General features: G+C 37.3%; 1 protein-coding gene across 3 annotated transcripts in view; it reads right to left on the minus strand.

Annotated features, from left to right (window-relative positions):
- The window catches only part of MLLT3 (MLLT3 super elongation complex subunit), a 283,363-nt gene that overhangs the window by 71,852 nt on the left and 185,926 nt on the right, over window positions 1–25,585 (minus strand). For all 3 annotated transcript variants that reach the window (XM_036082628.2, XM_078061284.1, XM_036082627.2), the window contains one exon: window positions 4,161–4,862. In XM_036082628.2, the coding sequence (XP_035938521.2) occupies window positions 4,161–4,862 (702 nt within the window). The remainder of the gene's footprint in view (window positions 1–4,160; window positions 4,863–25,585) is intronic.

Here is a 25,585-nt window from a genome sequence, read left to right on the forward strand (position 1 = left end):
TTTCTTAGAATGTCTTCCTTTAAGAAGAACAGCAATAAAAAAAACAACCAAGTGCCTCCCTGATGCAGTGCTAGCTATGTTCTTGTCCTTTATCTATTTTAATTTAAAATCTAAAAGATCCTGGGAAACTTTGGCTTAACTTCTGATTTAAAACTTAGACTCTTCATTCTGTATTTTTCCAGTTACCATGCAACAAATGCATATCAATATCAAGGCCATATACCTCAAGACAAAATTCAGAGCAATAGGACATAGATGCCAAGTACTTTGTCCCCTTAAAAACATATAGCCCACACCCTTGAAAAAGGACATTAGAATTCTACGGTATTTTTGAAGAGCAAAAAATCTCTTCCAAAGCTATAGCTTATAAAGATTTCCAGAAGCCACATCATACATAATCATAGTTAACTAATATTTTTTTGGTTAACGTGCTATGTACTTTCCCCAGACTGAGCATTTTCACAATAATCCTACATAGTAAACACTATTATGATGTCCATCTTAAAAAAGAATTAACTAAGAAATACAGAAGGTTAAAAACGTTTGCCCAAGATTACCGGAAAAGCTGGGCTTCCAAACATAGCCTAAAATCACAATACAAACTCCTTAATTACTCGATTACTTGACTACCTACCTACCTGCCTAAGCACTTAACAAATAAACGATCCCTCAAAAAACATGTAGGCATGGATGTACTTCTACTTTTCTACGCGAAGTATATAAAAATCTTAATCCAAAAGAACCATTTGAATCAGCAATCTGAGCTTCCTAATCCATCGTAATAACACTGATTTTATTCTTAAATAAAACTTGAATCTACCTTAATTATGGAAAAGCTTCTTTAAAAAGTTCTTCCTTTTAATTATAACTAACATGTACTGAGGTAAGATGTGTACTTCACAGGCTTACCAGGTCAATAATCTTTTCTCCCTAGCCCTTCCTAATTCTTCACACTCTTCCAATTTCTTTTTTTGTCTCTTTCTTCTGTTTCAAAGTCCATGATCTCTGCCCATTGTGTCTAAAATTACCCCACTACCCCATCTGCCATAAATGAACACAAGTCTGGCTCATATTCAAATAACAAAGCTGGAAAGGACGTTAGCGAGATCAGGTCATCTTATCACACTTACTCAGATGCAGACACACTCACCACCAGGACACTGTGAACAGTGCCCCCTGAAATTGGGCCTGTCCTAAGCTAACAAATCCATTACTGGCCAAGGGAGGATTTGGGCTTCTCACTGCTCTCCATTACAGTGGCCTCCCACTCCTTCTGTCTTGCCCACAGGAGGGACACCAAGTAGGAAGAAAACCAAACAAAGGTGATTTCTACTATTGGATAAAGGGAATTTCAGCCCCCTTTTATCTCCTTCGCTCACAGAAAGGTGTTTGGGGCCCTGGCTTATCTGGAACCACTTTGTCAATTCTCTTTGTCTCCACCACCTACATGCAGAGAATTAAACCAACAACAGCAATAATAAAAGCACTACTATCAGAAAACTGATAAAGGAAGTACATTTGTTGGGTTTTATACCCAAATAATGCCTAAAAGTCTTTAGAGGCTTTCTCTGTAATGATGTGCAGAATCTGTTTTAAAAAGTCTTGTAACAATCACCGGATGTGTGGCTCTGATATGTCATGAATTGTTTTTGAACACATGCTACCTATTGTAAGGAATTACAATTCTAATTCTTCACTCCAAAAGATTTTTTAAGATACTGCTTTGGATAAATATACTAAGTTGAACATGAAGTTTATGAAAAGCCATATCTTATAAATCATTCATAAAAGGGAGGGAGCAAGAGACAAAAACAAGAATATACAGAATTATCTAAAGAGAATGATTATTTGTGATAATTTCATGTAGGAAGAGCTTTGCTTTCCGAATGTCATTTGATCTTCTCATAAATCAGCAAACATTCAAGAATGATGCCTTTCAGAATTTGACCACAACCTACTGTAAGGAATACACACATCCTATGAAATAAAATTTTTACAAACCATTACTTACCCATACTAATTATAACATATTCTGATTTTTTTTTAATACTGCTGATGACATGCTAAATTGGTTTCATGGCTCACCAGTGAATCAGAAGCCACAATTTGAAAACCTCTGCTCTACAAGAATCACAACATGTCAGAATACAGAAAGACAAAGTTGCTAAACCTGACAATCTTGATAGACTAATCACATCCCAAGAGGCCCAATGAACATTTTAGGGTGATCTGAAGTAAAAGTCAAACATACAGAAAAAATTTCCAAATAACATCTGCATTAAGAACAAGTTTTGTATTAAGAAGAGCCTAAGTAAAAAGCACAGGAGCAAAAATAGATGCTTGAGATATATTGGAGCAAACCCATTAGTTCTCATCTTCATTCAATAAACTATCACTATAAAACATTTGCCAAACACTGGGACAAATTACGCCAATATCTTGTATTTTATATGCTATTCTACTCCCAATCTGGTTTTCTATTAAAATTTCAAGATTGGGGGGCGCCTGGGTGACTCAGTTGGTTGGGCATCTGCCTTTGGCTCAGGTCATGATCTCCAGGTCCTGGTATGGAGCCCACGTCGGCTCCCTGCTGGGGGAGGAGCCTGCTTCTCCCTCTGCCCCTCCCCCCGTGAGTGGCTCTAAATAAATAAATAAATAATCTTGTATTAAAAATTCAAGATTAGGGATGCCTGGGTGGCTCAGTCAGTTAGGTGACCGACTTTTGGTTTCGGCTCAGGTCATATCTCAAGGTTGTAGGATGGAGCCCCACGTTGGGCTCCGCACTGAGCATGGAGTCTGCTTCGGATTCTCACTCCCTCCCCCTCTGCTTCCCCACCCCGTGCTCGCTCACGCTCTCACTAAAATAAGTAAAAATAACATCTTAAAAAAAATTTTCAAGATTAGCTGTAGAGGGTAGTAGGGAAGGGAGTAGTCTCTCAACAACTGGGGATCAGTACTGACACCATGTCCTAGCCCTGGCTTCCCTTCTACCGAGAGCAAATGCAGAAGACAGATTCTGCTGCTCAGTCCCCCCACCTCTGCCAGCATTTAAATTAGGAACGTGTGTATGGGACAGAAAGAGAAATATTCTCAAACTGCCAGCCAGTTTTAGCCAGACATCTTCCTTGATCATTGTTTAGAAATACTGACAACCCAAGGTAAGGAGATTATTTGGTCTGATCGTAACTAATAAGCAACTAAAGGCGGCAAAAGTTTGTAACAAAGGAAACGTGAGTTCATAGTAAGTAATGTTCATTCTCCAGAAATGGAATGGAATACTTTTCAAATGACTAATAGTTCTGTCATTAGAAGTGTTAAGATTTCTTACACTGGTGGGAAATTAGAAGAGATAACGTGAAAATCCCTTTCATCTCTGAGAAATCTGTAATTATTGGTTTAAATCTCCAACATCAGATAACATTTCAGAGGGACGTTAGAGGGTCAGATGGTCTTTTAGGCATCCATAAAAGATAATCCTACCCATCAGCAAAAACATAATGAAGATCACACTCCCCGCCCCCTCCCAAATCAATGGCTAGCCAAGGAAAACAAAATCAAACGTTTCATTTTCAAAATACCACCACTTGGTTTCACAAGCACACATATAACTCAAAAATCTACCGAATTATTCATTTTAAATATATATACAGTACATTGTGACATCGATTAAAACACTGCTTAAAAAAAAAAACACCATGACCAGCTTTCCATCTTTGTAAACAAATTACATCCCTGCACCAAAACGATCAACATTAGAGCTGCACCCCAATATTTTCTAACTTTCTCTTTCAAATTTATTTTCTCATATATTCAAGTTCTATTGCCTTCTTCTCATTTTCCTAAATCAACACTCACCGAAAAGCATAGTAAACTAAGCTCTAATGCGCATCTCAATTCTGCGGCTGCTATTCAAATGGCCCATTATTCTACGGAATGTATCTCCCTTTAAGACTTTAAGCTGCTGCCCAAGTGTGTGCAGATTCTTTAATGATCTCATTTCCTTCTTTCCATGAGTTAAGGAAATTCACTTCTAGGCACTTCCATGCTACCACTTCATGGCTCAGCTGTCATTTTCTTCCCTGGCTCCTTATCCTGCAGCCACGAGAAAGAGAATCTGAAGACTAACAAGGGAGAGGAGGGAAACCCACAAGGCTACTCACGTCAGATTTGGAGGACATGTTCTCCTCCGCGTCGGAATCGTTGGGATCCACGATATCGTCGAACGGCGGTAAAGTTGACTTCTTCTTCTCGGAGGTCTCGCTTTCAATTTTGACCTTTCCCATCTTGACGTGAGACTTATCTTTCGCCTGTTTTTTGTCGGCAGAACACGTGAGGATCAGTGGGGGCGCACTGGAGAAACTCTTAAATAAAGCCTCTGAGCTACTCTTCTTCCTCTTTTTGGCTGAGAGTTCTTCGGAATCTGAAGCAGGGGGCCTTTTACTGGGAGCCTTCTTGTCTTGCTGCCCACTGGTGACGGTGAGTAAGTTACTGTCTGGTTTGGGCTCTTTTGACATGGGTTTCGGTTCCTTGAAGGCCATCTTCGGAACGATCTTCTCTTCTTTCAGTGGTTTGTTTTCTTTGGGTTTCTTAGAGGATTCTTTGGAAGATTTGTTGTGATCCCTGGAAGGTTCTTTGAAGGCACTTTTATGTTCTCTGGAGTCTTTAGAAGGTTTTTCCTTGTGCTCCTTCATTAATTTGTGAGGCTTTGAAAAACTGGTGCTGCTGCTGCAGCTGCTGCTGCAGCTGCTACTGCTGCTGCTGCAGCTGCTGCTGCTGCTGCTGCTGCTGCTGCTGCTACTGCTGCTGCTGCTGCTGCTGCTGCTGCAGCTGCTGCTGCTGGTGTGGATGCTCCTGTTAGGGTCCTGCAGAAACGGGACAAGAAGATGCAACTCAGAGCTGCGGAGCGACCAGGAGGTGCAAGCCCGCTTCCCGGCATGCTCCACCTCCACGAGAAGGATCTCTCTTTGACTGCTCGCAGATTCACTGCAAGACACAGCCAGAGCCTCGGCCTAACAGGTGGGGACAGGCTGGGCGAGGGCCACGATGGTCCAGGAGTTCAGGGGGGCCCAGCCGTCCGCCCCGGCACGACGAGCATGGCGCTCTAACCGTCTCAGTTCAACAGGTGTTCACTGAGGGCCTGTCCTGGCAGATACACAGAAGGGTAACACACGGCCCGACTCTCAGTAACGAGGATGTAGCCGGGAGCCGTGGGGGTTCCAAGAGCCACCGATAACGTGCTAGGACAACAAAAACAAGGGGGGGGGTGCCCGTTAATTCTGTGGGGGGCATGAGACAAGAATAATTCAGAAGTGTACGGAGAATTCAAACCTGAACTAGATACTTGAGGATCAACAGGGAATTACTATGAAGAGAAGAATGAGAAAGTACTTGCAGACCAGGGACTATAGTGAAGCACAACAAGGAGGGATCAAAGCACAGATTATGCTTAGGGCGCAGCATTCAGCTACAGCAAAGATTGAGAAGGATGCAGAAAAACAGCCAACGGTCACAGAGTTGGATAATATTAATCCACAGGCCAGATGACATTACATTTTAAATGGCTTTTTAATATAAAGAATCACAAGACTCAAGAAAAAATAATTCTCAATTTGAGATAAAAGGCAATTATTTTTTGCTATCCAAATTTCAAGAGCTAAGGAATAGGTCTCCCATCTACTAGCAAAGGGAAAAAAAAATGAACAGAACAAAGATTTTTACCTAATAGTTATTAAATGGACTGAAAAGTCTTCAGTAATTACTGTTGTGCAATGATGAGGAAAGAGTTCATCACTGCCTATTCCATTCTAAATGTGTTACCTACTTTTTCACTCATATAAGTACCTCAGAATATATAACCTACACAGAACCTTTCTATTTAGGAGCAAAATTTAAATCCATACCTAACATATTTGTGAACCTCTACCATTAATAGTAAGAATAAGAAACAGAAGTAGATCCTTGACGTGCAAAAATCCATACAAATACTATGAAAGAAAAGCTCTTTCTTGCTTACTTCCACCTCCTAATGGAACCAATGACAAATAAATGTCCAAATTTTCAAACAGAATTTACATCTCCATGGTTTGCTTATTATGCTGTACCTCTAACTCACCCACTTAAAATCAGTGCTATGTAAGCCAATCTTATATCCCTTCAATATCTAGCACAATACAGAAAAGATACTGGGCAGGGGCTACGCTTTTCCCTAAAATGAACAATACTTTTAGGGTCTATGCTCCCCCCCCCAAAAAAAGCATATATATGAATAAGCATCAGAAAGTAATACTCAATGTGAAGCTAACAACCAACAAAACTAAAAGGAAACCTACGGAATGGGAGAAGATATTTGCAAATGACATATCTGATAAAGGATTAGTATACAAAATATATAAAGAACTTATAAAACTCAACAAAAAAAAAAATCCAGTTAAAATATGGGCAGAAGACATGAATAAGCAGACATACAGATGGCCAACAGACACATGAAAGGATGCTCAACATCACTCATCATCAAGGAAATATAAATCAAAACTACTATGAGGTATCACCTCACATCTATCAGAATGGCTAAAATCAAAAACACAAGAAATGATAAGTGTTAGCAAGGATATGGAGTAAAAGGAACTCTCTTGCTTTGTTGGTGGGAATGCAAACTGATACAGTCACTGTGGAAAACAGTATGGAGGTTCCTCAAGAAGTTAAAAATAAAACTACTCTACGATCCAGCAATTGCACTACTAGGTATTTACCCGAAGGATACAAAAATACTAATTTGAAGGGATACATGCACCTTGATGTTTACAGCAGCATTATTTTTTTTTTTTAAGATTTTATTTATTTTTCAATGGAGAGAGAGAGACAGCAAGAGAGGGAACACAAGCAGGGGGAGTGGGAGAGGGAGAAACAGGCTTCCTACTGAGCAGGGAGCCCAATGTGGGACTCAATCCCAGGACTCTGGGATCATGACCTGAGCTGAAGGCAGACGCTTAACGACTGAGCCACCGAGGTGCCCCTACAGCAGCATTATTGATAATAGTCAAATTATGGAAAGAGCCCCAATGTCCATCGACTGATGAATGGATAAAGATGTGGTATATATACACACAATGGAGTATTATTCAGTCATAAAAGAGAATGAAATCTTGTCATTTGCAACAACGTGGATGGGGCTAGAGACTATTATGCTAACCGAAATAAGTCAGTCAGAGAAAGAAAGATACTATATGATTTCACCCATATGTGGAAGTTTTTTTTTTTTTTAAGTAGCCCAATGTGGGGCTTGAACTCATGATCCTGAGATCAAGACCTGAGCTGAGATCAAGAGTCGGATGCTTAACCAACTGAGCCACCCAGGCACCCCATAAATGGAATTTAAGAAACAAATGAACATGGGCGGGGGGTGGGGGGGAAACCAAGCAACAAGACTCTTAACTACAGAGAACAAACAGATGGTTACCAGAGGGGAGGGGGGATGGGGGAAATAGGTGATGGGGATTAAGGAGTGCACTTGTGATGAGCACCACTTGTTGTATGAAAGTGAGGAATCACTCAATTCTACACCTGAAACTAATATTACATTGTATGTTAACTAACTGGAATTTAAATAAAAACTTGAGAAAAAAAAAGAAGTACTACTCAAAATGAAAAATTATTGTTCTATGTTAGTGGGACTATGTATTTTTTTCTTCTAAATTTTTTTTCTCATTTGCTCAACAACAACAAAATGACATATACCAATTATTCCATTTATTTTTCTCAAGTGAGCATTTGGTTTCAAACTTCTAAAATGGATAAAGTTACTTGCAAAGACATGCTTTTATGCACCAAACTAGCTGATTCCTTACAAAACATCTCAATCTGGAAAAAAAAAAAAAATCTCAATCTGAGATTTAAAAGCAGAATGCTAAAGATAGTATTCATATTACTGAAACTACATTATTTTATAAATTCTATTACAAGACATTTCCTGGCATGTTAAGCAATACTATGAATAATTAAAATAAAGTATAATGGGCAAACTAAATTAAGGAAGAACATTTGAAATCTAATATCCTTGAGTTTTTTTTTTTAATTGGTTTGTTGACTCACTGAATTTTGGTAATTTGCGATCAGTATTCTAATTACAGCTCTAGAACACCCAAGCATTGCTGCTTAATATTCAACCTTCATGGAGTATTACACATATTTTTATAAATGTGACTTTTAAAAATACACAGATTTTTACCTACCAACATGTTTCCTAATATTAAGCATTAAAAAATAGTAAATTTCAGTACCAAAAAAAAACTTCTACAGAGGTCCTTCCATGATTTTTTTTTTTTTAAGATTTTATTTATTTGACAGAGAAAGACACAGTGAGAGAGGGAACACAAGCAGGGGGACTGGGAGAGGGAGAAGCAGGCTTCCCGCCAAGCAGGGAGTCTGGTGAGAGGCTCGATCCCAGGACTCTGGGATCAGGACCTGAGCCGAAGGCAGACGCTTAATGACAGCCACCCAGGTGCCCCCCGTGATTTATTTTTAAAACCCTTTTGTAGGACAAACTAGAATTCTTAATGCAAAGTCCATAGTGGTATATGACACAGACTCTTGTGTCACAGAAAGTTTAAATTCGTCTTAATTACATACATATGATGTTAAGTATAAAACTCCAGAAATTTTATAACTTTTTACTCCCACGTTGGTCTAGGTATTTAATGCCCACTGTCAGCTTTTCACCAACCCAACAAATCTTCATAAAAGCAAGGCACCCAGCTATTCTCGCACCTGCCCCTTTACCAAAAAAGCTCTCTTTTTAAATTAAGACAACTGAGAAGTAAAAAGAAAAACATATTCCGTAACACCCCAGATAAATAAAAATTTAAGAAATAACAAAATGGTGGAAGAATGGTCCCTAGTATACTGGACAACATTTTCTTTGTCCTGAGCCTTGTGATAAATGGCAAAGTTAAGATGTACTGTCCCCTGACTCCAGAGTCAAACATGCAATAAACGTAAAACAGAGACTTAGATGCAAAGTCAGGAATTAAACTGTTACTGACACAGAATAAAAGCTTTTACTAATTCTCAGCCTATCTATGCCACATATATTGGAGATCAAGCCACTGGCTTTTTAAAATTTTTACTGAACTATTAACTTCAACATTAAGTGCCACTAAGCAGAACAGACTAATTACCATTCAATGAGAAGTTTACACGTGTTGTGTAATTCAAATTCTCTTTGCCTGAGGCTCATTAGGACAAACTGAATATCAATATTAGGGAGAGCAAGTGTGCATAATTCAAACCTCAAATATTTAAGGCAAATGAGTGTTTAAACATACATATACATATTTGCACTAACTTTACTACCTATGAATATAGGATACAGAATTTTCTTTCATCCTCTCAGATTCTACTGAATGCTTCCTTGTTCTAATTTTCTGGAACAAAATGGGTCCTTTTAATGTATAATCTCTTCTAATACTACTTGTCAGCAACTCTAGTAGATAGCTTGCAAAAAGGTCTTAACTAGTGGACAAAATACGGTTTTCTGATTATTTGTGGCTTTCAACTACTGTGTTATCACCATGTCTTCTTCTAATGCCACTGATAATGCAAAGCTGATTCTTTCTCCAGCTCCTGTCTCTTCTCTTTACTTATGCTCTTATTTTTGGTCTCTGTCCTACTTCATCTAGCTTCTGTGTTGTACAAGATTTTCAGATCATTCATATCTTGTTCAGTGAAATCTGCAAACAGACAAATAAACCGTCCCAGAAGAGTTTTATTTATCCAAAAGCAATAAACTCTCCTCTAAAAGTTTATTTGTCCACAGTGCATCTGAAAAGGATACTTCCTAGAAACTGTAATATAGTCCAAAAGAGTATGCATACAAAAGGTTGGGTAAAACAGTCAAATATAAGCTTTCAAACTAAAAATCTCTCCTGTAACACCATTAAACACATGACAAATGGCACAGAGGGGTGACCATTTGAAGCTAAGAATAAAGTATAAAAATTCAGGATTCTGGGGAAAAGGAGGACCTTAAATTTGACTTACCTCCCCCAACTTTAATCCCAAATCCAATCCATTTACCTTCTTGAACCAGTCAGCTCTGGGAACCAACAGATAGTGAATGAGGCCTGAAGAATGTGGCCATGGGATGACGGGCACCTTGAAAGAGGACTGATACAGGGCTTGCTCTGCTCTGGGCTCTAAGCAAGACTCAGAAAAGTTGTGCACACAGATAATATGCACAAGTATGGCCAGCCTCCCTGCTCTAAGGATGTTCAGGAGGCGCTCAACAGGAGGGGAAAATCCCCTCTACTCTTGAGGCTAGAGATGCAAGGAGACCAGAAGGAAAGTAGAGGGTCTCGCAGGTGTATACACATGAAATACACAACATGCCTGCATCTACAGTAGAGGCTGAGATGCCTGTACCTTTCATCACTTATAGGATTACAAAAACCTAAGGTCTTCTAACAACTCAACCTGAACCCCAATGCACATATAAATAACATATCTAAGAGTTGGTGAGAGTATGAGAGAGCAGACCTACCAGATTTTCTGAAGGACACAGATGAAACACTGAGGTTAAAAATAGTATGATTACTTCAGAAGAGGCACAATGGAGAACAAAAAAAAATTTCCATGGATTTAAAATATTAGCTGAAATAAAATGTAAAAATAAAACCCCCAAGCTGAATAATTCAGTAGATAAATTAAAGGACAAGATAGAGTCTAGACGAACCATGAGAGACTATGGACTCTGAGAAACAAACTGAGGGTTTTAGAGGGGAGGAGGGTGGGGGGATGGGTTAGCCCGGTGATCGGTATTAAGGAGGACACATATTGAATGGAGCACTGAGGGTTATATGCAAACAATGAATCATGGAACACTACATCAAAAACTAATGTATGGTGACTAAAATAACATAATAAAATAAAATTTAAAAAAAGGACAAGATAGACTCTAGATGATGGCATGAAGGAACAACTGGAAGAAATCTCAAAGCATAAAGTAAAGATACAAAGAGACGAAAATCATTAATGGAAAAGAGAAGAAACCTGAAGAACAGACTGAGGAGCCCTAACTGATGTACCAACCATAGGAAGAGTTCCAGAAGAATCTCTTGAAGGAGGAAAAGGAAAAGATGGGAGAGAGGTAATAAAGTAATACAGAAAAAAAGTAAAGACTGAATTGCAAGCTCACAGGGCTCTTCAAGACCCAGGCAGGACTAATAAAAGAGACACGCTCAAGAACGTCACGCTAAAATGCCTCAACTTTAAGGATAAAAATAAAACTTTACAAGTTACCAGAAAGAATAATTACTTAAAACTAAAAAAGAATGAAATTACATGGGACTTTATAACAGTGGAACTGAGAAGAACAGTAAAATTGAGACTGCTGGGAGAAAAAGCAGAACCACCCAAACATCCTACACACACAGTCAGTGTGAAAGAAGTGTTTGCCAAAATTTAAGGATTCAAAGAGCACATCACCCACTGCCCCATCTAAGGAAAGGACTTGAGAAGGGATTTTAACGAAACAGTAACTGAATTAGAAATGAGACCTTTCAGTGTGGGAAGATGGAGAGGAGAGGAAACAAGAGTGCAATGTACCTTGTCTTCTATACAGAACTAAATCTAAATGGATAATCAACTATCTGGAATATGTAATAGAAGTACTGAATGTGAATTCCTGACACACACACACACATATACACATACAAAAGGCTAACAAAAATCTGGATCTAAAAAATTAAATTATCTCTAGAAATTTAGGTACATTAGAGAAGGTTGGAGTATCAAGGTGAGGGAAAATGCTGGTATCATTTTTACATGGTAAAGTAGAAAAAATTGGATTATGAGCCAATGAAAGGGAAGGTGGCCAATAATGAAATGGAAAAGTACAAAACTGCCACATAAACAGGAGGAAACTCAGAAATGAATATCAACTTGAAAATAAAAGCAAAATTCAGAAAAATGGAAAAAGTCACAAATATAAGTAATAAAATCAAGTATTACTCACAGAATAAAAAAAGGAAGCTGAATTCTCCCACTGAAAGACAGATTGTTAGACTGGGTTAAAAAGACAAAGGGCATATACAGACTGTTTGTAAGAAATACAACATCAAACAACTGAGAAAAGTTTTAAGATGAAGGAATGGGCCAAGAACTATCCACTAATTGGCCCCAAAAGATAGAAAGCATGAGTGCTACATTCATATCACACAATGTAGAATTCAAAGTTAAGAGGACCAAACAGCATAAACCGTTTAGAAGCTATGTTATATAAAGCAAAAGGTATTGAATATGTAAGAAAAACTTGAAAAACATTTCATTGAAATGAGAAATCACTAAATCTTTGTCAGAAATGGACAGATTTAATGAAATGAGCATAGACATAGTGAAACTGGCAGAAACAACCCACAAATTTGATTTAATAATTATATATAAAACTTTCTATCTCTTGCATAAAGTTTACAATTTTATATGTGCCCATGAAACAATGAAAAAAAATCAATCATAAAGGTATCATAAATGAACTTTAAAATAATCTATTTTAAATGCTTGAATGGATTATATTGGTTGGTCATACTCTAATAAAATTAGAAAAATCAAGACAAATCAGTCAGAAGAAAATAATGAAAAGACCATTTCATGTAAAAAATCTAGGAGCACAGGGGCACCTGGGTGGCTCAGTCGTTGAGCGCCTGCCTTCGGCTCAGGTCATGGTCCCGGGGTCCTGGGATCGAGCCCCGCATCAGGCTCCCTGCTCAGCAGGAAGCCTGCTTCTCCCTCTCCCACTCCCCCTGCTTGTGTTCCCTCTCTCGCTGTGTCTCTGTCAAATAAATAAATTAAAAAAAAAAATCTAGGAGCACAGCAAAACATATGCTAAAAAGAAAATGTATACCCTTTATTGTATTTATTTTAAAAAGGAAAAGAAGGGGCGGGGCAAGGGGGTGCAGGGGAACCAAGTATAAGAATACACTTAGTACTCACTCTGAAAAACTAGAAGAAGATCCACAAATATGCAAACATTATAATACCAAATATAATGAAGAAAGTAAAATAAACAAATTTCGTGAACATCTATGCTTTAAAATAATGGCCTTAAGTGTATATTTGAGGTTGAAATTTTAAGGAGAAATTCATCAAGTTAATTCTGACAAATTTATCAAGTTAATTCTGACTTAAAGGAGATCTACAATTTCTTTTTGATAATCAACTAGAAAAGGCGAAGTTACTTGAATTTAAAATCATGATCTACTATAAAAGAAATAAAATTGAGGAAATAGTAACAATATTTCAAAATAGGTAGATGAATACCCCAAAAAACAGCCACACAGTTGTGTTGGGGGGGAGGGGCGGTAGGATTGGGGGAATGGTGGAGCAAAGTGGACTGCTGATAATTTTTATGGGCTTTTTAGTACCATTTGACTTTATAAATGTTTTATGAATAAATATTAAGACAAGATTGTACAGCAGAAAACATCTCAACCACAACTGGTAGACTAATGAGGAAAAAAAAATAACCAAAATTGATTTGAACACCAAGGCTAAAACTGGAAGCAACAAGGCCCAAAACTTAACACTTATCAGTCAATGGGTAGGGAGCTAAAAGAACATTACATGAACGGAAAAGAAATAGTACTTGAGAAGAGCAACAGGGGTCTTTCATTCAAAAACAATCTAAATGGCCTGTACATTAAAAGCACATCAAATATTTATACATATACAAGAAAGAAAAAGAAAAGTCTGCTGTTATAGAGCACAATGCTTTGGAAGGTTTTACTTGTTTTTATATATTTTTTTATAATGTTGTATCATTTTTGGAGGTGATACTGAACCAGGAAGTTAGAAGGAACTCTACAGTATACCTCCACAGCTCAGGGAAGAAAAAATAAAGCCTCTTCTAGACCTGACCAGGGAGGAGCAATAGACAGATTAAAGAAAATGAAGAATCACATCCTCAAATTCCTCAATTTGCCTGGATCTATATATTAGTCAACTAAATAATAAAGATATAACTACACCTACCGAAAAGGCCGGATTTTGCACAAATGACAAAAGATACAGCAATCACCCTATTAGTAATGAACAAATAACATGAAAGAGAATCAAAAAATGATATTGATCATTCAAGGAGAGAATCTAGAAGAGTAAGAGATTCCCCTCAGCCATACCAGGCTATGAGTTCTGCCAATTCTTTATTAAGACAGATTGGCCTTAATAACAGGTACAAAGAGCATGTCTGGGAAGCAAAAGAGACACACTTGAGGACTTGAAGGAGGAAGTCAGTAAGAACAGCTATTCATTTTAGGAAGATCATCTGGTAGCAATGTGGTGGAGAGGCTGCAGGTGGGTACAGAGTGAAGAAAGGCCACTTAGAGGACTACTGCACTGGGGGATGATGATCATGGTGGCAGTGAAATGCTTACTAGCCCAGACTCTGATGTAGCAGCTTTCCAATGACTAACTCAACAATCTTGTGAAGTAGCTATTATTAGCTCCATTTGACAAGGGAAGAGTCTGAGGCACAGAAACCAATGTGCCCAAAGACCTATCTCTAATTGCTGGTAGAACTGAGATTCAAGCCCAGATGGTCTGGCTCGAATGCCCATACTCTCAACCAGTATACATCTACCAATGTTTCAGAGGTCAGGTGGTTTTGAAACCAACTTGCCAACATAAGCTGAGCTGGAAATGAAAAAAGGATGGGTAGAAAGGAGTAGGGGCTCAATGACTTTCAAAGAACAACATTGAACATGCCTGCCATCTAGGCAGAACTACATAAAGGAACTTCTACTTCGTTCCATTAGAGGGGGTACAACATACTAGTTTTTGGTAGGTGGCAAATAACTTATTCTGAAATCAGTAGCTCTTCCTATATATGTTTCAAGTGGCTTAAACTTTGAGTCTTTGTTACTAAATAACTATTTTATTTTATTTTTTTTTTTTTAAGATTTTATTTATTTATTTGACAGAGAGACAGTGAGAGAGGGAACACAAGCAGGGGGAGTGGGAGAGGGAGAAGCAGGCTTCCCGCTGAGCAGGGAGCCCGATGCGGGGCTCGATCCCAGGACCCTGGGATCATGACCTGAGCCGAAGGCAGACGCTTAAGAACTGAGCCACCCAGGCGCCCCCTAAATAACTATTTTAAACTTAACAGACATTAAAATGGCTATGTTCAGAGGGCTTGTGCAATACTGAAAAATCAACCTTTCCTCTAATATACCTACAGAGCACATGTTATCTCCAATTATTTTAAAGAGCATCACAAAAGTTAAGATCCATCTCATCTCACAATTAAACGTTTTCAAAATCAATGTAAAAATCTGCCACACTATATAATTTGAAATAACAGAAATTTATAGTGCTCAAATAAATGATCACCTCCACAGGGGGTAGGGTAGGGAGGTCACTGAATATGAAAACTAAAGGATGCCACAGGGCCTCCATAGAAGGTATTTAAAAAGAGAGGGAAACGCAGCTGGCCGGTTAGCTCAGTTGGTTAGAGCGTGGTGCTAATAAAAAGAGAGGGAATGTGAGAAATTTAGCACAAAAACAAGGAGGCAATTTTAAAGCCCCAAAACAAATGATTGTACAAGGAAATATAGTAACAGTACATACCTTAGCTGTTAAGAAACATTTTAACTACTCAGAACCGTGCACAGTGTTTACTGATTTTCAACTTGTAGAAATTAATTTAATCAGCTCTGCCACTTGCTAAGTGACTTAAATTTCTTTGTCAGTAAAATGGAGACCATATCACCTAAACCATCAAGGTCAACTTGATGATTAAATAAGTTTAATATACGTAAAGTCTTGTGTGTGTGCCTATTTGTATGCAACTTATATAATTAATTTACTTATAATTAATGTGCTTGGCACATAGCAGAAACTCTGGAAGTGCTTTCACTTACTAGTCACTACTCAGATAAGCAAGAAAACTTAAAATGTGTTATGTAACACAATGTTATCAAGGGTGACAACGAAAAAGTAAATGTTTGGATGACAAGCACAAAGGTAGAAACAGGTACAGAGAAGGGAAAGAAACTCTAGGATACTCTGAGGTTCCAAAGTTGAGAAGCAAAAGACACTGTCCAGAGTTGGTGGAACAAAAAGGTTCAATATCTAGAAAGTTAGGGACACCTAGCTGGCTCAGTCAGAGGAGCATGCAGCTTTTGATCTTGGGGTTGTGAGTTTGAGCCCCACATTGAGTATAGAGGTTACTTAAAAATAAAGTCGTTAAAAATATATATATCTCCAACTTATATCCAAGACAAGAATTTAAAATGGTGTCACATACTAGGAGGAAAAGTAGATGGAGCAAATGGGTTAGAGTCTCTTGTAGAAATAGAAGCATAAGCATATAGCTGGAAACTCTGGGCAGTAACTGTAGAGCTTTAAAAAAAGAAAAAAGAGGGGTGCCTGGGTGGCTCAGTCGTTAAGCGTCTCTGCCTTCGGCTCAGGTCATGATCCCAGGGTCCTGGGATCGAGCCCTGCATCGGACTCCCTGCTCAGCAGGAAGCCTGCTTCTCCCTCTCCCACTCCCCCTGCTTGTGTTCCTGCTGTTGCTCTCTCTCTCTCTCTGTCAAATAAATAAATAAAATCTTAAAAAAAAAAAAAAGAAAGGAAAAAAGAGAAAGGAAAAGGAAAGAAGAGAAAAAAGAAAATAGAGAAAGAGAAAGAAAAGAGAGGAAACAGTTAAATTGTTTCCTTCCAGGAAGTGGAAAGAAGATGCGGGGGGGGGGGGGGAATATAGGACTTCTCGGTTTTGCTAAATACCATCCCTTGCTATTTAATTCTTTTAAACCCTGTACATTAATTATTTTGATATAAAATAAATGTTTTCAACCTCCCAAAGGTACTTTTACATTCTCTCTTCTTTCATGTACCCATTTGCACTTCAGAGACTTTGTGAAATAAATTTTGCATTAGAAAAAGAGAAACTATTGAAGTAAGTGACCACTCTCTTCCTGTGTTTTAAATTTTTTTCATTTTTCCTACTATGTAGTCTGAAAGTCTTTTTGTTTTTGAGCAAACTGCAATCAAGCTCTCTAATCTACAGATTTAGCTTAAGATACTTAGATTACATTCTGAGTTTTATTCATTATACTTATACCATTTAAAGATGAGGAAAATAAATCTATAAATCATATTTACAACTGAGAAATGGAAACAACTGAAAATTCAGTTCTAAAGTGAACAAGTAGTATGTATGTATGTATTTATTTATTTTTAAAGATTTTATTTATTTATTTGACAGACAGAGAGAGACAGTGAAAGAGGGAACACATGCAGAGGGGGTAGGAGAGGGAAAAGCAGGCCTCCCGCTGAGCAAGGAGCCCGACAAAGGGCTCGATCCCAGGACCCCCAAAGGCAGAGGCTTAACTACTGAGCCATCCACACGCCCCAAAATAAGTAGTATTTAAATTTTCATTTCCCTAGCCCTTTGTTCAAAAGCATTAAAAGTAAACCCAATTAATATTTTCTTCAGTATTAAAAATATATTGAAGTACTGTATTTGCATGTAAATATAAATTTAACTGTAAAGTATCAATGGCAAAAATATTCAGTATTTTACAAAATAATATTCCAAGGAGACAAGATTTTAAAAAGCCCTCCTTTCTCAAATGACTAGTTTCAGCTATGTAGTATATACTATAAAATACTTTTGTTTCAGAATCCAATCTCGTTTAAAATGCTTCTGTTCATATACTATAACCTGACTTGCTATGGCTTAAATTCTAAATTATACTTAAATACTGTTAACAGTTAGTTATATTTAAAGACTTTGCAGTTTCAAGTAAACTTCTGTTTACTTTTGTGGTTTAAAACTAGAAACTTGAAGTAATAATTATATCATTTCTCTTTCTAGGTTTATATATATTTAGCTTTGTACAATTTCTTTTTTCTTCAGCAAGCTTTAAAACATATTGGCCAGATCATTCTAGTCTTCTCTTTTAGTACTAGCTAAATTGCTGACAATGAGGCTTGATAAGCAATTGTTACTCATAGAGAATAGTCAATCTTCAACATATATGGGGATGGAGTAGCTGGAAGTGTAAGATGAAACACAGTGCCTGGCACATAGAAATTCAACAAATCATTGCAAAAATAAAAAACCCAAACAGAGACACAATTAAATAATGGGAAAATATAATCACAGTTATGCTCTCCTGTCTCAGTAGTTATTCTTACACATTGAGTCTCCAGGATATGGGAAGAACTACGTTAAAACTAGATGTACAGGGCGCCTGGGTGGCTCAGTCATTAAGCGTCTGCCTTCGGCTCAGGTCATGATCCCAGGGTCCTGGGATCGAGTCCCACATCGGGCTCCCTGCTCGGCAGGAAGCCTGCTTCTCCCTCTCCCACTCCCCCTGCTTGTGTTCCTGCTCTCACTATCTCTCTCTGTCAAATAAATAAATAAAATCTTAAAAAAAAAAAAAAAAAACTAGATGTACAATGGTTTCTGGGGAAAAAACCTAATTTGGGCAATATGGTGGACTCTTTGGGAACTCTCACTATAATACAACTAGATATTGGATAATTACAAAATTCTTCAGTGCTGGGCTTATTTTTAAAAAAGGAAAATTCTAAGAATCAAGAGTATATGAAAGAGAAAGAAAAAGAGGAGAAGGGAGGGGTTAAAATGTGAACTGTGAACTACAGTTTTACATGAGATGAGGTTGCCCAAATGGCATACAGGCTTATGTTCTCACATGTCTCCAAAGACCAAACCTGAAGTCTATAGCCTATTTGGAAACCTGAACCTCAGAGTCTCTCAGAAATTGAGGAGAAGGCTTCACAAATCTGCTATTTAGAGAAAAGCACCCTGAATTCAGACTTCAGGATTCCCAAAGTTCAGTTAAATCAAACATGAACTCACAATTTAAAAATATTCCTGAACACAAAAAAAACAAGCCACTGTGATCTGAGAGTCTGAGGAAGAGCCCTAAGGATCTTACATATAGGAATCATTAGATGCAGAATATATAATAATAATATATAAAGTGTGAAAAAAGAAAAAAGTGGGAATCCAAAAAGTGACCAAGCAATAAGAAATGAGTAAGAACGACCAGGACACTGAAAAGAAACAAATAAGACTTTAAGAAATGGGAGGGAGGAAAAAAATCACTGTTGGAATTAATATCTCAATGGATTAAACAGCAAACTAAACACAGCTGAAAAGAATTAGTGAACCAGGGATGCCTGGGTGGCTCAGTATTAAGCGTCTGCCTTCGGCTCAGGTCATGATCCCAGGGTTCTGGGATCGAGCCCCGCATCAGGCTCCCTGCTTGGCAGGAAGCCTGCTTCTCCCTCTCCCACTCCCCCTGCTTGTGTTCCCTCTCTCGCTGTGTCTCTCTCTGTCAGATAAATAAATAAATAAATCTTAAAAAAAAAAAAAAGAATTAGTGAACTGGAAGACAGATACGAAGAATCTGCCAGAAAGCACACAAAAATACAAGAAAATGGAAACTATAAAAGCTATTAAGAGACATGGAGAACAGAATAAAAATAATAAACATCTAATCAGGGACTCAGAAAAAATATGGAATACAGGTGACATAATGGCTGAGAATTTTCCAAAACCATAAAAGCCATGAATCCACAAAAAGAGTAAGTACAATATAAAAAAACATATATACATAAATGAAAAAGAATTTACTCCTAGACACATTGTACTAAAAATGAAGAACACTAAAGACAAAAAAGATTGTAAAAGCAATAAAAAATAAGAGATCACCTACTGAAAAAAAAAAACAACAAAAAAAAAACAAATAAATGAGTGGTATGCTACAGCTGGCTAATACAGGCTTACAAGAGCCAACTCTTAAATTTTCAGGAATTCTGTGAGCCAGTTTTTTTTAAAGGTCATTAGTAGAAGTTAAATTATATAAATGTACAAGTAGAAAAATACAAAAAGCAGTTGTAAGAAATGAAACTCATCACTTCCTAATTATTTTACTACATATTATTATCTGTGCTCTCGAAGTAATTACTTATGTCTATCAATCAGAATAGGGGAAATAGTTCATAACTGTGTGCTACTGCACATTCCTCCCAGCTCAGCAAAACTGACCCGACACAGCATGAGTATTACACCATAGAGATAAACCTAAAAACCAAGACTTTCTCCCCCAGGAAGGTAACTGCTGAACATCTACTATCATAACCCTGAATTAGACTGACATCAGACTTCATAAAAACAAAATAATATTTTCAAAGTATTGCAAGTAATGTCAACCTAGAAATGTATAACCAGCAAAACCACTTTTCATAACAGGGGCAACAGTCAAAACTTTTATAGTATAACAAAAATTGAGTTTACTAATAGAAGACTTTCACTAAAAGAATTTTCATAGGATTTACTTCAGGAAGAAGACAAATGAATTCAAGAAGAAATTATGGTAGGGGCGCCTGGCTGGCTCAGTCATTAAGCGCCTGCCTTCAGCTCAGGTCATGATCCCAGGGTCCTGGGATCGAGCCCCGCATTGGGCTCCCTGCTCGGCAGGGAGTCTGCTTCTCCCTCTGACCCTCCCCCCTCTCATGTGCTCTCTCTCATTCTCTCTCTCCCATAAATAAATAAAATCTTAAAAAAAAAAAAACAGATGAGAAAGCTATCATTTTTTACCGACAAATTTGAAAGTAAATTCTTAGGCAAACATGACTTACTAAAACTGACCCACAAAGAAACAAAACTCAAACATAATCCTTTATTAAACAAGTAGTTTAAAAATCTTTCCGCAAAGAAAATATCAGGCCCACAAGGTTTTACAAGCAAATTCTAGAAAAAGATAATTTCAATCTCACAAAAACTCTTCCAAAAGATGGAAAACAGAAAACATTTCTCACTTCATGTGGTGAATATTATCAAAGTAACAAAGCTTGCCAAGAAGAGTAAGAGAAACATAAATCAAGAATATGGATGCAAAATTTTTGAAGAAAATATTAGTACTATTAACCCAGTTGGGAGTGGACCCTAAGAGAGCAAAACCAAATTGGTTTTATCAAGAATTCCAAGAATATCCCAAGAATTTATCCCAAGAGTAGTTTAGCATGATAAAAATGCTTGTCAAGCACCATATTAACAGATTAATGATGAACAAAACCATCTGTTCATCTCAAGAGATGTTAAAAAGTTGTGTGATAGAAAAAAATCCATGTATGATTTTTTAAAACAGAAAGAAAACAAAACTCTTAACAAAACAGGACTAGGAGATAAATTTCTTAACATGACAAAACGTAGCTACTAAAATCCCATGCAAACAACATTCTAAATGGTGAATTACCAGAATTATTTCCTTTAAAATAAAAAACATTTGGGGCGCCTGGGTGGCTCAGTCGGTTAAGCATCTGCCTTCAGCTCAGGTCATGATCCCAGGGTTCTGGGATCAAGCCCCGCATCGGGCTCTCTGCTCAGCGGGAAGCCGGCTTCTCCCTCTCCCACTCCCCCTGCTTGTGATCCCTTTCTCGCTGTCTCTCTGTCAAAAATAAATAAATAAAATCTTTTAAAAATAAATAAATAAATAAAATAAAATCAAAAACATTTATACTTAATGGTTTACTGGTAGTCCTACTAACAGAAGACCACAAAAGGCAGGGGAAAACAAGATAGAAAAACAGAAAATAAGAAAAACATGTCATTATTTACATATTATGACAGTCCACATAGAAAACTAAAGGACTATACATAAACACTAGAATTAGGGACACCTGGTTGGCTCAGTCAGTTGTGCGACTGAGACAGGTTATGAGATGGAGCCCCATGATGGGCTCCACACTCAGTGGGGAGTCTGCTTGAAGATTCTCTCCCTCTGCCCCACCCCTCCTATGCACAAGCACACACACTCTCTCTAAAATAAATGATAATCTTAAAAAAAAAAAAATTTTTACTAGAATTAATAAGTTTAGTAAGATGGTTAGAATCATCAATCTGCAAATGTAAACTGCCTATTTTTAATTAATTTTTAATTCCAGTATGTATATTTACACATCAGCAACACACAGAAAATAATAGTCTGCTTACAAGAACAATTAAAAAAAATTAAAAGAACCTAGGAATAAACAAAAACCAGTTAGACCTTTATCAAAAATATCTTAACATTTTAACAACTTTAAAGAAAGCCTAAATACACTGACAGACTAGCTTCATGGATAAGAACCCTCATTAGTCACATATTCAATGTAATTTCAATCCAAATCCTAGTAGTTTTCCAAAGAACTTAAACTGATTCTAAAATTTATATGAAGAAAAAAGAATGATGTAATAGAACTTGTCACATTATATAGCAAACAGCAATTACAACATGATGATACTACTACAGAGATCAACAAACTGACCAATGGAATAAAAATGAACCACATCCCCCCAACAGATTCACAAATATATGAAAATCTGACATTGGACAAGGTAGGCACTATGGATTCCTGGGTAAAGTACAGACAACTCAATAAAATGTTCTGGGACTGCTTTTCTATATAGGAAAAAATTTAAATTAGACTCTTACCTCATACCATACATAAAATCAATTCCAGATGTTTGAAAATATTTAAATGTTAGACAAAACTTCTCAAACATGTTAGAAAAAAACACTGGAGATTATCTATATGACCTTGGGGTATAGAAGAACATAATAAGCAGGACACAAAAAGAACTAACCATAAAAAATCTGACCACATTAAAATTAAGAATTTCTGGGGGGGTGGGGGGATGGGCTAGCCTTAAAGAGGGCACGTTCTGCATGGAGCACTGGGTGTTACGCAAACAATGAATCATGGAACACTACATCAAAAACTAATGATGTAATGTATGGTGATTAACATAATAATTAAAAAAAGAAAAGAAAAAATTAAGAATTTCTGTTTATCAAAAGATACCATAAACAAAGTAAAAAAGGCACTAAATAAGCTAACTAGAAAAAGATATCTACAGTAAATATAACCAATGGATCCATATCTCCAGAATATAAAAGACCCCCAACAAATAAATAAAAAAATAAGCAGAAGACATGAACGCATTTCACAGAGAAAGAAACATAATTGGCCACTGAAATGTATGCTTAGCCACATTACTAATCACTGAAATACAAGATCAGACAGTGATCAGATAATTTTATGCCTACAAAATGGGCATAGATGAACAAGTCTGACTACAAAAGAGTGCAATGGAATTTCTTTACATATTGCTGACATAGGACTCAAAATTGTTACAACTACTATATAGAATATTAAAAAGCCAAATATGTAAATGCCCTATGACTCAGCAATTCCATTTGTAGGTATATACCATAAAGCAGTATTTCTCTAAGTGGGCCAGGAGACCAGCAACATCAGTATTACTTGGATGCTTTTTAGAAATGCCAGATTCTTTTTTTTTTTTTTTTTCAAGAATTATTTATTTAGGAGCACCTGGGTGGCTCAGTTGGTTAAGCGTCTGCCTTCGGCTCAGGTCATGATCACAGGGTCCTGGGATAGAGCCCCACATTGGGCTCCCTGCTCAGTAGGGAGTCTGCTTCTCCTTCTCCCTCTGCCCCTGCTCCTGCTCTCTCTCTCTCTCTCTCTCTCTCTCATGTGCTTGCGCATTTTTTAAAAACTTTATTTTTGAGAGGGAGCACACGTGCACGCAAGTGAGTGTGCACGGGGTGAGGGAGGGAGAGGGAGAGAGAGAATCCCAAGCAGTCTCCCCACTGAGCGCAGAGCCCTATGCAGGGCTCAATCCCAGGACCCCAAGATCAAGACCTGAACTGAAACCAAGAGCTGGATTTGGTTAACCCACGGAGCCACCAAGGTGCCCCAGAAATTCAGATTCTTAAGGCCCATCCCAGACCTACCGATTAAGAATCTGTGTAGTCAGGTACGTAAGTCCTCAGGTTTACTAACTCTCCAAGTGAGTCTCACGTGCCCTACAGTTTGAGAGCCACTGATTCAGAGCATTGTATTCAAACAGAACCTATTAGTGAGACTGGAAAGCAGTACAATGGATTGCATCACTGTCTGTAAGTTAACTGGTATAAAATAAAATAGATTGAGTCCTGTGTAGTAATGTAAAAAAAAAAAAAAGAAATTTAATTTACAAAGCTTTTGTCTCATTTGTCTATGTATATTTATATATATGGGTCCTTTCATTATGGAGAATGTATTTTTTTTTTTTTTTAAGAACATATTTCTTACTATGGGTCACAGTCATAAAAGTTTGAAATCCACTGCCCTAGAGAAACTCCTGCACATGTGTACTGACGACATGCCCAAGGAGGTTCATAACTGTATTGTTCACAGCAGCGGGGGGAAAAAAAACAAAAACAAAAACAAAAAAGGAGTGAGTCTAGATATCTAGATAACAAGGGAATGGATATGCAAATCATGCTATAGGGACCATTATACAGCAGTGAAATCAGTAACATAACAAGAACAAATCTTACACAGTACTGAGTAAATACAGCAAGTCACAGAAAATTACCTACAGTATTATACCATTTTCCTAAAGACCAAAAATAGGCAAAGCTGAACAAATAGAAGGACAGACACATTTGTGGTAAAACCACATTTAAAAGTTCAGGAAAAGCCAGGAGAGTAGTTGCATCTGGGAGAGGCAAAGGATGGACTAGAAAGGTATACACGGGTAGTTTGAATGGCACTACTTATGTTCTAATCCTCATTCTTAAACTGAATGATAGGTTTATGGTGTTTGTTTTGTAATTTACATATAAAACACACACAATTCTCAGATGTATCAATTATAACGTAGTAACATTTTTATGTTAAGAAAAACTTAAAACTCCTGATGTCACAACCTTACAGCCTAGCAAGAGAATTTCACATTCCAATTCAACAGATATTTATTAGGTGTTATGAACAAACCATAAACATTGTCTCGTTTAATCCTTTAAGAGGCCTGTGAGGTAGGTACTTGGCAAAGGTAGGTAGGCAGATTCTTGGCAAAGCACAGGCAGTCAAATATATGCTTGAATAATTTTACAGTGCAAAAAGAGAAAGAGTTTGATTATATGCTATACGAAGTGTAGCTCTACCCTCAGGACTTAAAATGAAATAAGAGATGATTAACTCTGTTAACAGAAGGGAGCTTATGATCTATTCTTACTGTTTCTACATTCTATTACTTACTACCAAAAGTATAATGAGAAAAATCACTTTTTTCTCTGAAAGTATCCCTGGTCAAAGGTAAAGAAACTAACAGACTAAACAGGGTGGAGTTAACTAATGTACCATTTGTGTATTGCTAGAATTTCCATTTTGCCCTTAAAAGCAGTTAGCGATATGTGAGGCAGCAGCACTCTTCAGGGGGAAAAGAGGAACTACAGTAACAGAAGAAAAGAAATTACCAAGGCTTAAAAAAAAAAAAATCTGTGACACATTTAGTCTGTGCGCTCTAATAAGAACTACAGTTAAAAAAGTGCAAAGTCAAAACCTTTTTTTTCATTGAATACATATTAATGTAAATGAACACAGTTGGGGAAATGGTTGCCTTAGAAAATTACTTCCATCCTTCACAAAGAACTATTTCTATTCACAGGGCTTCTGCAAATGCATGGGGTTTTTCTTGTTTTTTAAATTTGGTTCACTGTTGTGTCCACCCAGT

The sequence above is a fragment of the Halichoerus grypus genome, chromosome 14 (genome assembly GCF_964656455.1).
Source record: "Halichoerus grypus chromosome 14, mHalGry1.hap1.1, whole genome shotgun sequence".
NCBI lineage: Eukaryota > Metazoa > Chordata > Mammalia > Carnivora > Phocidae > Halichoerus > Halichoerus grypus.